At 44.7% G+C, this 12,387-nt stretch overlaps 1 protein-coding gene across 1 annotated transcript in view; it reads right to left on the bottom strand.

Annotated features, from left to right (window-relative positions):
• Positions 1-12,387, bottom strand: part of DISC1 (disrupted in schizophrenia 1) — a 424,314-nt gene that overhangs the window by 222,589 nt on the left and 189,338 nt on the right. Inside the window, 2 exon segments of the mRNA XM_010841148.1 lie at positions 4,856-4,958; positions 9,279-9,333. Coding sequence (XP_010839450.1) covers positions 4,856-4,958; positions 9,279-9,333 — 158 coding nt within the window.

Below are 12,387 nucleotides of genomic sequence, written 5' to 3'. Positions count from 1 at the left end.
TGTAACACAGGATTTTATTAATACATAAAACATAGACTGCTTCAGCTAGCTTGAGAAAATGAGCTGCCTGGAGAGAGACAAAGTATACAGATAGACAGTGGCCAGATCATACGTAGAATAGAATCCCAGCCTGCAGCAGTGTACGGAGGAAACACACCCCTATCTATGTACAGTAACCAGCAGAGGAGGCCAGCCAGCTATAAGGCAGACTTGTAGGCAGGCAGACGCTTTCTCTAACCACAGTCCACGAAGCTAAACAACAGCTTCTGTAACAACCGGCCCTAAATAGCCAGCACTTGATTAATAACAGCCTCCCTAACCTTTGTCCCTGCTTCCGGCTTAGGACCAATCAGAGAAAGCCAAATATGCTCCCCTAAGCAATCATACTGGATGCTCTAGTGACCTCACCCCCAGCTTCCCCAAGGCCAACAGCTTCCAGTCATTACTGGAACCTCCTTTTTTTTCTACTGCAAAGCTTTCCCACTCCTCTGTCTGCCTTGGAGTTTCTGCCACAACATAAGTGATGGTGGTTGACTCCCTTGCTATTAAGGTTTCAACAATACACTTTCCTTCTTCTCATTTGGTAGGTCTCTATTTCCACCTTAGATAAACATCATCTTTGAAAAATCTTTACTGAGTCTATCAGATCCCCCAGCCATTGATCAAAACCATGAACTTTTTTAGAGAGAAGCAAATATTTTGTATTTACCTAGAAAAACTAATTTTATTTCTAAGAATGTTCCTATTTGCCTCCAAATCACACAGTGGTAAAGGATCTGCCTGCCAATACAGGAGATGCGGGTTCAATCCCTGGGTCAGGAAGATCCCTTGAAGAAGGAAGTGGCAACCCACTCCGGTATTCTTGCCTAGGAAATCCCATGGATAGAAAAGCTTGGCGGGCTACAGTCCTGGGATTGCAAAGAGTGGGACACAACTGAGCGACTAAGCAAGCACAGTTCAGTTCAGTTCAGTCGCTCAGTCGTGTCCGACTCTTTGCGACCCCATGAATCGCAGCACACCAGGCCTCCCTGTCCATCACCAACTCCCGGAGTTCACTCAGACTCATGTCCATCGAGTCAGTGAAGCCATCCAGCCATCTCATCCTCTGTCGTCCCCTCCTCCTCCTGCCCCCAATCCCTCCCAGCATCAGAGTCTTTTCCAATGAGTCAACTCTTTGCATGAGGTGGCCAAAGTACTGGAGTTTCAGCTTTAGCATCATTCCTTCCAAAGAAATCCCAGGGCTGATCTTCAGAACGGACTGGTTGGATCTCTCCAAGGGACTCTCAAGAGTCTTCTCCAACACCACAGTTCAAAAGCATCAATTCTTCGGCACTCAGCCTTCTTCATAATCCAACTCTCACATCCATACATGACCACTGGAAAAACCATAGCCTTGACTAGCACACACGCACATAAAACAAGAAAGATTTCAGCCCACCATTGTATCTAGCCAGTGTATTTTTATTATTCCCTCTCTCTGCAGAGAGCAAATGATTCTTAAATCAAGAGAAATCCTCAGTCCATTGATCAAAACCAGGATGGGAGATCTAGAAGCTTTCAGACAGACAAAAGGCCCTCTAAGAACCTAATGGTATCCCATAAGTTCCTCTCATTCAGTAGGGCTTCTAAGAACCTGTGAGCATTGTCCCAGCGTTCTCATAGAGATCCTAAAATAGAGAAAGGCCTAGTACAGCCACTATGGAGAACAGTGTGGAGATTCCTTAAAAAAAACTGGAAATAGAACTGCCTTATGATCCAGCAATCCCACTGCTGGGCATACACACTGAGGAAACCAGAAGGGAAAGAGACACGTGTACCCCAATGTTCATCGCAGCACTGTTTATAATAGCCAGGACATGGAATCAACCTAGATGCCCATCAGCAGATGAATGGATAAGAAAGCTGTGGTACATATACACAATGGAGTATTACTCAGCCATTGAAAAGAATACATTTGAATCAGTTCTAATGAGATGGATGAAACTGGAACCTATTATACAGAGTGAAGTAAGCCAGAAAGAAAAACACCAATACAGTACACTAACACATATATATGGAATTTAGAAAGATGGTAACAATAACCCTGTGTACGAGACAGCAAAAGAGACACCGGTGTATAGATCAGTCTTATGGACTCTGTGGGAGAGGGAGAGGGTGGGGAGATTTGGGAGAATAGCATTGAAACATGTATAATATCATGTATGAAGTGAGTCGCCAGTCCAGGTTCAATGCACAGTACTGGATGCTTGAGGCTGGTGCACTGGGATGACCCAGAGAGAGGGTAGGGGAGGGAGATGAGAGGAGGGTTCACGATGGGGAATGTGGGTATACCTGTGGCGGATTCATTTCGATATTTGGCAAAACTAATACAATATTGTAAAGTTTAAAAATAAAATAAAATTAAAAAAAAATAAAACTGTTGTAAAAAAAAAAAGAAAAGAAAGTTTAAAATTATGTACTAAAAAAAAAAGAGAAAGGCCTCTCTTGGAGACGTTTGTGCTTTTGTCTAACAGAGTGAGGGTTTGCTATTTTGACTATATAAAAACAGACCTGCCAGCATCCTAAGGAGAATACCTCTTCCTCCCTTGACCCTCCCTCCTGTGGAGCACAGCTCAAAAGGAAATGGAAACTGCATTATGTACAGAAGTTAAGGGGCTTCCCTGGTGGCTCAGCGGTAAAGAATCTGCCCACCAATACAGGAGATACAAGAGACGTGGGTTTGATCCCTGGGTCAGGAAGATCCCTGGAAGAAATGTCAATCCACACCAGTATTCTTGCTGGGAAAATCCCATGGACAGAGGAGCATGGTGGGCTACAGTCCATAGGGTTGCAAAGAGTGGGACTTAGAGACTAAACCAATACCACCACAGAAGTTAATGATGATCATCTGTCACCAATCCAACCCACAGGGCAGTTCATTGACTGAAAGGGCTGTTCACCAAGGGGCTCAAGAGTGTCCAGGAAATAGGATGTGGGGAGTGTGTTCCCACCCCAGTTAACTCAGGGAATCCCTCATCCAATCAGTTCTCACCAATTTCTCAGCTGATCTAAAAACTACACAGAAAACTCAGGCCCTCTGTGCAAGATAACATCTTAAGAATTTTCCCTGGATCCTAAATAGGACATAATTCACATTTGAGAGAGGGTTTCTCTGCTGCCCAAATGATGCATCTCCTCCTCTGGGCTTAATAGAGACACATCCACCTGTATTCTTGAGAAAGATGCATTGATTAAGAAAGGCAAAAACCCTAATTCAGAAGCAAGATTGTATTCAATCTTTTTTCCTCTTAGCAAATGGGGCCATAATTCAAAGGAAATGGAATGTGAAGCTGTTGAGAGCCGAGCCCCACATGCGCGTCCGCGTGTTCTACGGGCTGTAAATGACACGCATCACTGCGCCAGGCACCAAATTGCTCGTTAGCTGCCAACATTAGTTGTTTAATGATCTGAAGAGCAGAAGCTGCCAATTATTGTATTCCTTCTTAAAATGCCATTTAAAACCCATACATGTAATTATTATACCTTTTCATTAAATTTTTATGATTCTTCTGGAGTTGATGCGCTACAGATTCATTCAACTTATAAAACATGGTGTCATTACATAACTGGGTTAAAAATCCATATATCACACCTGGACACTTGCCCTGATCTAGCACCACTCAGTTAATGGGGTTAATTTAACCACAGGACACATTCCAGGGCCTCAACCTCTCCCTTTGTTCCTCGGGATCACAGTGTTTCTCCCTCCTACCTGATAGAGCTGATGTGAAAAAAAATAAATAAATAAATGCAGAGGAATGTTCCAAAGCAGTGTTCAGGGGCTTCCCTGGTGGTCCAGTGGTTAAGAATGCAGGGAACACCAGTTTAATCCCTTGTCCGGGAAGATACCACGTGCCTCAGGGCAACTAAGCCTGTGGGCTACAACTACTGAGCCCATGATCCACAGTAAGAAGCCACCACAATGAGAAAACTGCACAGATAAACTTCTAGAGAAAGTACAGCAACAAAGACCCACCTCAGCCAATAAATAAATAAACCTTTTCTTTAAGTACTATTCAAATGATAGAGTAAGATCCTATTTTCAGAGACTCGTCTTTTCAGCCTACTGATTAATGGAAAAGTATATCCCTTTATAACTACCAAATTAAGGAAGGATAATGATCCACTGAAAATCCTCCAAAAATCTCTTACCTATGACTAGGTTGTTACTCTGAGTACATCAGTTTGTCTCCTGATACCACTCTTTCCCCCATAGGAAGCGGTTGATCACACCCTCACTAAGCATCTCCAGATACATAAGTCTGTAGAAACCCTAGCTAGAATTACATGGCATCCAGAGTACATCTCATCTCTAAACGCTTAAACAGAAACTGGGAATGCAATCTACACAAATAGCTATTTTATATAACGTGTGCTTGTGCATTTTTAAGAGTCTTATACATCCCTTATAGGAGTACCCTGGTGGCTCAGTGGTAAAAACTCTGCCTGCAATGCAGGAGATGCAGGTTCAATCCCTGAGTTGGGAAGATCCTCTGGAGAAAGAAATGGTAATCCACTCCAGTATTCTTGCCTGGAAAATCCCATGGACAGAGGAGCCTGCAGGCTACTGTCTATGGGGTCACAAGAGTTGGACCCGACTGAAAAATAACAACCCATCCCTTATAAAAAAAACCCTGCTGCCCATCTATTCCATGAGTTTCAGTGAGACTCCCTGGGAAGGCTCTGAGTTGTCAAGTGACAGGTAGATGCTACACAGCATTCAGCACAGGTAGAATGTTAATCCAGGACGAGAAAGGCGTGTGGTGTTTGTCATCACTCACTCCAACTGTTTCCACATCCCCTCTGTCCCAGGTACCTGAGATGGCAAGCATTTTGGCTTCAAACAGTGCTGGCAGTTGGGTTTCAATATCGTTAACCTTCTTTCTCAGGGCACTGCAGAGTCTTTCACTCACACACACCTAGATGGAGAGAGATAGCCATGAATCATCATTTGCTCAGGTAAAGGTTAGAGGGCGACAGAGCACCAGCCAGATTCCTGGCTTTATAAGTAGTAAAGGGGCGATACAGAATAACCGCAGGAGATTTCTCAAAAAACAAGCAACACATGAAGGAAGGAAGGATGGAAGGAAGAAGAGAGGGGAGGAGGGAAGGAGGGAAGGAGGGAGGAGGGAGAGGAGGGAGGAAGGAAGGAGGGAGAGGAGGGAGGAAGGAGGAGGGAGAGAGGAAGGAAGGAGGGAGGAAGGAGGGAGGAAGAGGAGGGAGAGAGTAGGGAGGGAGGAGGGAGCAGGGAGGAGGGAGAGGAGGGAGAGAGCAGGGAGGGAGGAGGGAGAGGAGGGAGAGAGCAGGGAGGAGGGAGGGAAGAAACTGAGATGAGCTGGCACAACTGGACACAACCACAGGTAAATAACTCAAGCCCTCTACCTGCTCCCTCCCCAGAGCCTCTGACACTGGCATCCTCCTCTGGGTGGCTCAGCTTGTCCCTGGTGGCACAGCCCACAGGGTTTGCCTTGGGAAGAAGGGCCGTGTGGATCACCCACGGAACATAACCACCCCTCAGCCCTTCCTCCCTCCCACCTGCCCCTGCAGGCTGTCTGTCCATAGCGTCCTCTCCAGCTGACACACTGCTGCCATTCTTCCTTTATTTTTCTCTTACCTCTCTGGGGAGGACACACGCTATGGGAGCAGGGGTTTCATTCTGTGTCTGGCACATAGTAGGCAGGAAATAACGGTGCACAGATGTTGCAATCAAGGGCAGAGAGTTCCTAGTGGATGCTGTCTAATAAAACTGGAGGGTAAATACTTGCTGGGAAGCCAGATTTGAAAAATAGACAAGTAGATCTCAGGAAAGTTTGCAGGTTTTAGCATTTCACTTCCTACATCTTTCTTGATCTTGAAAAAATAGCAAAAATCTTAAATCTCAGTTTGTTTTTCCAGATGTCTTAGGCTATTTTGTATTTGTTTGAAGCTAAAATATGAGATTTTGTTTCTTTTATTTAAAGCAAAAATCTTGTATTCAATTGCTACCTATACTGAGATTAATGAACTACCTAAAAAAACCTCCAGTTCAGCGAAAGCAGAGAGCACAGCTGAATAACAATGAATACATATGTGAAGACATCTGGGGGATCCACAAAGGATGTTACTTAGAAGCACCCCTCTTTTCTCACCAAAAACCCAACATTCCATTCAAGAAATAACAACCCAGGTGGATTCACAGAGCCCAGAGAAAATATAAAATTTAATCTCCCCAGAAGTTTCAGCTCATGCTAGATATTATCACCTTGAAGTGCTTTGCTGACCTCAGACTTCAACAGATATTCTTTCTAAAATCAACACAGACCTGGCCCACGCTGTCTAAAATAGTACACCTTTGCCCCCATGGCCTTCAGCATGTTCCTTTCCATTAAGCAGCTGTAATCTCCCAAATCTCTTTATAAAACTCTTTTTATAAATCTCTTCATAAAAATCTCTGGATGAAGGGACAGCGTAAAGGCTTCTACCCCAAAGTTCGCGCCAGCAGAGCTGAGCAACCACTGTCCAAAGCCATCAGTTTGGAGACACCCTCTCAATGGCCCTGAGATTCGTCACAATGTTGGGACCAGAAGTTAAAGGAAGTTGCTGTGACATCTGCCCAAGCACTGTCTCGTGGGCTCCATGCTGATGACAGGAAGATCCCGTCCCCTTGGTCAAAAGCGTGTCACCAGAGGTCCCAGGACATTTCTGTCAACTCCATTACCCCAGTCATGACTGTTGCACCTCATCTGGGTATGTCCAGTATTTCTGATTTTAGCTCACAGTCTCTCTTAACCATAATTGGGTCAGTTTCTCTTTTATTGAGCGAGCTGTCACTATTAATATAAAACAACCTCTAAATCTTCTTATTAAATTGCAATGTACATTCTTTCCGGCACTGCTGAATGTAATCTAATATCTACCAACCTCCGGATATCCCATTTATTTCCAACACTTTCTTCCATCTCCTTTATCCCCTAATTACCTTTGGTTTGGGTAACCCATAAGAGTCAAAAAATGTAATGAGTCAAAGGCAGGTGCCAGCTGTCTTTGAGGAAGGAGTTGAAAGAATATCAGATTATTGTGTCTAATACACTGAAGAAAGAAGACTGGGCCAAGCTGTGACTTTCACTTCAAGGTCACCAGTCAATCAAGTTCAGAGTAGAGAGAAAGCTGTTGTGTGCAACTGAGCAGTTTTAATTCTCTATAGACTAATATATGGCTGTCACACACACACACATTCATGTATGTGCACATGTATGTACACACCCACCAATATATACAAACACACATGGCTGCAGGCATGCATGCCCCAGAAAATCTGCATCCCCTTTTTTATTTCCAAATAAAATTAGACCCTAAGGAACTCATTATCAAGTGCAGCTTTTCCATTTACATTTTAAAATCGTAGGCATGCATTTGCTAATTTTTATGGAAAAGCAAGGGAATTGTAATTTTTTTTATAAATGTTTTGGAGCAAAGATACAAACAAAGTAAAAGACTTTTGGCATTTGGGCAAATCACAGCAGCTGGAGAGACTGACAAACCCCAGTGCCGTGTGCACATGTGTACATGTGTGTGTACATGATATAAGATGTTGTAGAAAACACACACATACAAATACCATCTGTGTTACAGATTATGCACACCTACATCCTCCCTGTTGGGATCCAGACTCATTCATGTTACACACACAATATGTGTGTTTATCTGATGCTCAATAAACCCAAACCCAAGAGTCCTTCCACGTTTTAATTCTACACAGAAATTAGGCTGTACTTACAAATGGCAAAATTTCTGGTAGGAAGCACAAGAGGTACCTCTACCACATCCCCATCCAGGAAGCTTTGGCCCCACCTCAACTCCCCAGTGGCTCCCCTGGAGGTCACAGAAGTGGATGGGACAGGAATGTCAATGGGAACATCACCATCCCTGATAAGGCAGAAATCCAGGTGTGCTGCCTAGCATCCGCTCTTGCTTCCTATAACAAAACTGGTAAACCAAGCCAGTGTCCTTGACCCAGTTGGGCAGGAGACACGGTGTCAGCCACACTCTGCCTGGGAGCCTGAAATAAAGTCCTTTCCCAAGTTCTGCATGTGGATTCAGGTCCCCAAACGGCCGCCTGAGTCTCATCCTGCCCTTCTGCTCTGGGTGAGCATTCTGGGGTGGTTCTTTGGGAAGGCAGGGCAGGTGGACTTCAAGCGTTCTGGGGTCCAAGGCTCAATCCTCACAGGAAGCTCTCTTTCGATACAGGGCAGAACTACCCATCAAACTGTTGTGGTGTGGTTTTTAGCAAAATCATATAGTTTTTTTTTCAAAAGTGAACTAGACACAAAAACCAGGAAAAGGACCAGAGCCACTGTGGACATTTTTTGCCAAAAATACATCCACTGTCTTGGTTCTGCTGGGGTCTACAAAACCCCCACAGGTCTTCCTACTCTCCTCCCTAGGGACAGAGAACAAGATCTTCCCTCCAGGCCGGTGGACTCTTGGCTGCTTTGTTCCCTGCTCAGAATCCTGTCCTTTACATATTTCAACCATCTTATAACAGCCTGGTTATAACCCAGACTCAACACAAATCATTAATGATTCAGACCTAGTTCTCTGCCTGCCTCCCCTCTAATAATAATTCACAGGGTAATTGATCCTGCTTCACCGTTTGTCAATAACTTGGTGGGGAGTAACTATCTCTGTGGAGGAGGGTTTTGTTTCGTAAACTGTGGTTATCCTCACTGACCACATACTGACTATTTAAGTGAATTGACTATGTGCTCCCAGGCAATAATGTTGGGTTCTATCTCTATGCAAACCAAGGTGCTGATATGAAGTATAAATGGTAGGTAAGATAGGCAAAATGATTTCGAAGTCAACTTAACTTTAAAAAAAAAAAAAAAAGCGCCTACTGTACCATTTCCATCTGTTTGTGAAAAACGTGAACCCAGCCCTTCTGGAAGGGAATGTATTCAACTTGTCAGATTACACCCATCCTAGAAGCCTTTTTAAGCAAAGACATTTGATTCTGCACAGCAGTAATCATGTTTCCTTCCCCAAAGGCCAAGCCCATCGATGCCTGGGGACCACAGCCAGAACATCCACCAGAGGAGCAGCCCTTGGCCCTGGCTCATGGGCTAGCCCATCACTTAGCCTGTAGAATGGTTTTGGCAAGTCCATATTTAGTCCAGAGCCCAGGTGATTTGTGACATGAAATTACATCAAAAGAAAACTTCAGCAACTTCTTTAGAAAGTGGGCATAGAAAGGTACTTACCTTAGCAGTGATTTCTTTAAGTGACAAGCTGAGGGACTTTATCCTTTCCTGGAGGCTAGAAGAATTGAAAAGAGGACATTGGTCTTGGTAAAAACTGAGTCCCATCACATGTTACAAGATGGCAAAACAGTGAATCTTCCATCAGCACAATGGCTGAAGAAGAACAGTAGGAAAGAAGATGCCAAATTGGTTCTGTTTGACTGGAATTAATATGTCTCTAGGAAGCTGAATTTTCCCTCCCTAATTACGCTCTACCTAGGCTGGTATTGAAATCTGTTATCATTCCCATAATACATATCTACTGACAGAGTGAACAACTCAGATGTGTTTCTGGCAGCAAAATATCAAATTACATTCCTACAAGTACCTCCCAAGAAGGATGGTCTATCCAAGGTAGTCTCACAGTCAGGTGATCCAATATAATCCATTTGGGTTAATAATTCACTCAATATGTTCCAAGCATCTTCTGGGTTTAGCAGGGAGGTGCAGCAGAGAGAAGATACATATATTTAAAGTATCTAAAACAGAATTCTCTGATCTTTAGGCTTTTCCCTGCTTCTTTTTTTTCTCCTTAGCACTATGCATCTTGACATATTTATTTACTAGTGTAATTTCTTTCTCCTCTCTTTGGAATAAGAGTTCCACAACTGGAGCAACTGCCTGCATCCTCCTGTGTCCATTCCTGTATCCTTGGTGTTCAAGATAATTCCTGGAGCTTATAGGTGGGGACTTGGTTAATATCTACAGAATGATCAAGTGAATGAATGAAACGAAGTCTCAGACTTTATTTCCATCACTGTTATCTATCAGAGAAAAAGTACAAAGGATCCACAAAGAGTCAGACATGACTGAGCACACACATACATGATAACCAACAGAGAAAGGTGGGGAGGAAGGGTCAGTTATGAATTTGAGATTAACATATACACACTCCTCCTCCTCCTCCTCCTCCTAAGTCGCTTCAGTCCTGTCCGACTCTGTGCGACCCCATAGACAGCAGCTCACCAGGCTTCCCCATCTCTGGGATTCTCCAGGCAAGAACACTGGAGTGGGTTGCCACTGCCTTCTCCAATGCACGAAAGTGAAAAGTGAAAGTGAAGTCGCTCAGTTGTGTCCGACTCTTAGCGACCCCATGGATTGCAGCCTATCAGACTCCTCCATCCATGGGATTTTCCAGGCAAGAGTACTAGAGTGGGGTGCCATTGCCTTTTCCAAATACATGCCTTTTCCAAATACACACTAGTATATATAAAATAGATAAACAGGGAACTGCTGTATAGCACAGCAAACTATACTCAATATCTCAATATACAGGAAAAGAATTTGAAAAAGAATATACATATATGCGTGCATGTGTGTGCAAGTCATTCAGTCGTGTCTGACCCTTTGCAACCCCATGGACTGTAGCCCACCAGGCTCCTCTGTCCACAGGATTCTCCAGGCAAGAATACTGGAGTCGGTTGCTGTGCCCTTCTCCAGGGGATCTTCCCAACCCAGGATCAAACCCATATCTCTTACATCTTCTGTGTTTGCAGGAGGCTTCTTTACCACTAGCACCACCTGGGAAGTCATATATACATATATAACTGAGTCACTGTGCTGTACACCTGAAACTAACACATTGTATAATAAATCAACTATACTTCAATTTTTTTAATAAATTAAAATAATAATAGTATCTTATAAATAGGTTTTCCCAGCCACATACAAAGACTAGTTCATGCATCAACAATTAAGACAGAATTTAGGGAGAGGAGCTAAGATGGCGGAGTAGTAGGACGGGGAGAACACTTTCTCCCCCACAAATTCATCGAAAGAACATTTAAACGCTGAGGAAATTCCACAAAACAACTTCTGAATGCCAGCAGAGGACATCAGGCACCCAGAAAAGCAACCCAAGTCTTCGAAAGGATGTAGGAAAAAATATAAAAGACAAAAAAAGAGACAAAAGAGGGAGGGATGGAGTTCCATCCCAGGAAGGGAGTCTTAAAAAGAGAGAAGTTTCCAAACACCAGGAAACCTTCTCACTGCCGAATCTGTGCGGAGCCTTGGAAGCACAGAGGGCAACATAACAGGGAGGAAAAATAAATAAACAATTAAAACCCGCAAATTACGAGCCCTACGGTAACTCCCCCAGCGGAGAAGCAGCGCAGATGCCTGCACACGCCATTAGCAAGCGGGGGCTGGGCAGGGAGGCGCGGCACAGGCTGCATCGCTTAGAGTAAGAATCTGGCCTGAATACCCCGAGCGCTATCTGAGTGAAATAATTTGGGCTAGCAAACCAGACTGTGGGATATCTACCACCCGTAAAGCCAGCCCTAACCTAAGACACCGCCAGGCCCGCGCACGGAACAAAGGACTGAACAGAGATAGCCGGCTGCAGACCATCCCCCTCCGGTGACAGGCAGCCAGAGCCAGAAGGGGGCAATCTCAGCCCCAGAGAGACATTATCTATAAAACTGTAAGCAGGCTTCTTTGCTAACTAAGATTTCTTGGGGGTCTGGACGGTCAACATCTGCCTGAGAAGGTGCGCCGGTTGTACACCTAGATAACTGAGTGGTGGGGAGGCGATAAGTCACAGCAATTGCGCTCGCCAAACACCTCATCACCTGAGCTGCTCGGACCTGGGAAGGGCACAAAACGCAGGCCCAACTGAGTCTGCGCCTCTGAGGACTACCCGAGTGCCTGAACCTGAGCAGCTTGGACCTGGGAGGTGCAGGCAGCCCAGCCACGGATGGTTCCCAGCGGAGCAACCTAGAGCCTGAGCAGTGTGGGCAGGGAGGCTACACACGCCGTGAGTGGGAGCAGACCCAGTGTGGCTGAGGCACTGCGAGCACACACCAGTGTTACTTGTTTGCAGCATCCCTCCCTCCCTCCCCACAGCGCGACTGAACAAGTGAGCCTAAAAAAAAAAAAAAAAAGTGTCCTCCACCGTCCCCTTTGTGTCAGGGCGGAAACCAGACACTGAAGAGACCAGCAAACAGAAGAAGCTAGAACAGAGGGAACCGCCTTGGAAGCTACAGGCAATAGATTAAAACCCTGTGGTTACTACCGACTACATAGGAAGGGGCCTATAGATCTTGAGAAATAAAAGTCGGACCAAGAAACT

This window comes from Bison bison, unplaced genomic scaffold (genome assembly GCF_000754665.1).
Source record: "Bison bison bison isolate TAMUID 2011002044 unplaced genomic scaffold, Bison_UMD1.0 scf7180017864157, whole genome shotgun sequence".
Lineage (NCBI taxonomy): Eukaryota > Metazoa > Chordata > Mammalia > Artiodactyla > Bovidae > Bison > Bison bison.
This window is presented reverse-complemented; position numbering and strand designations above follow the sequence as displayed.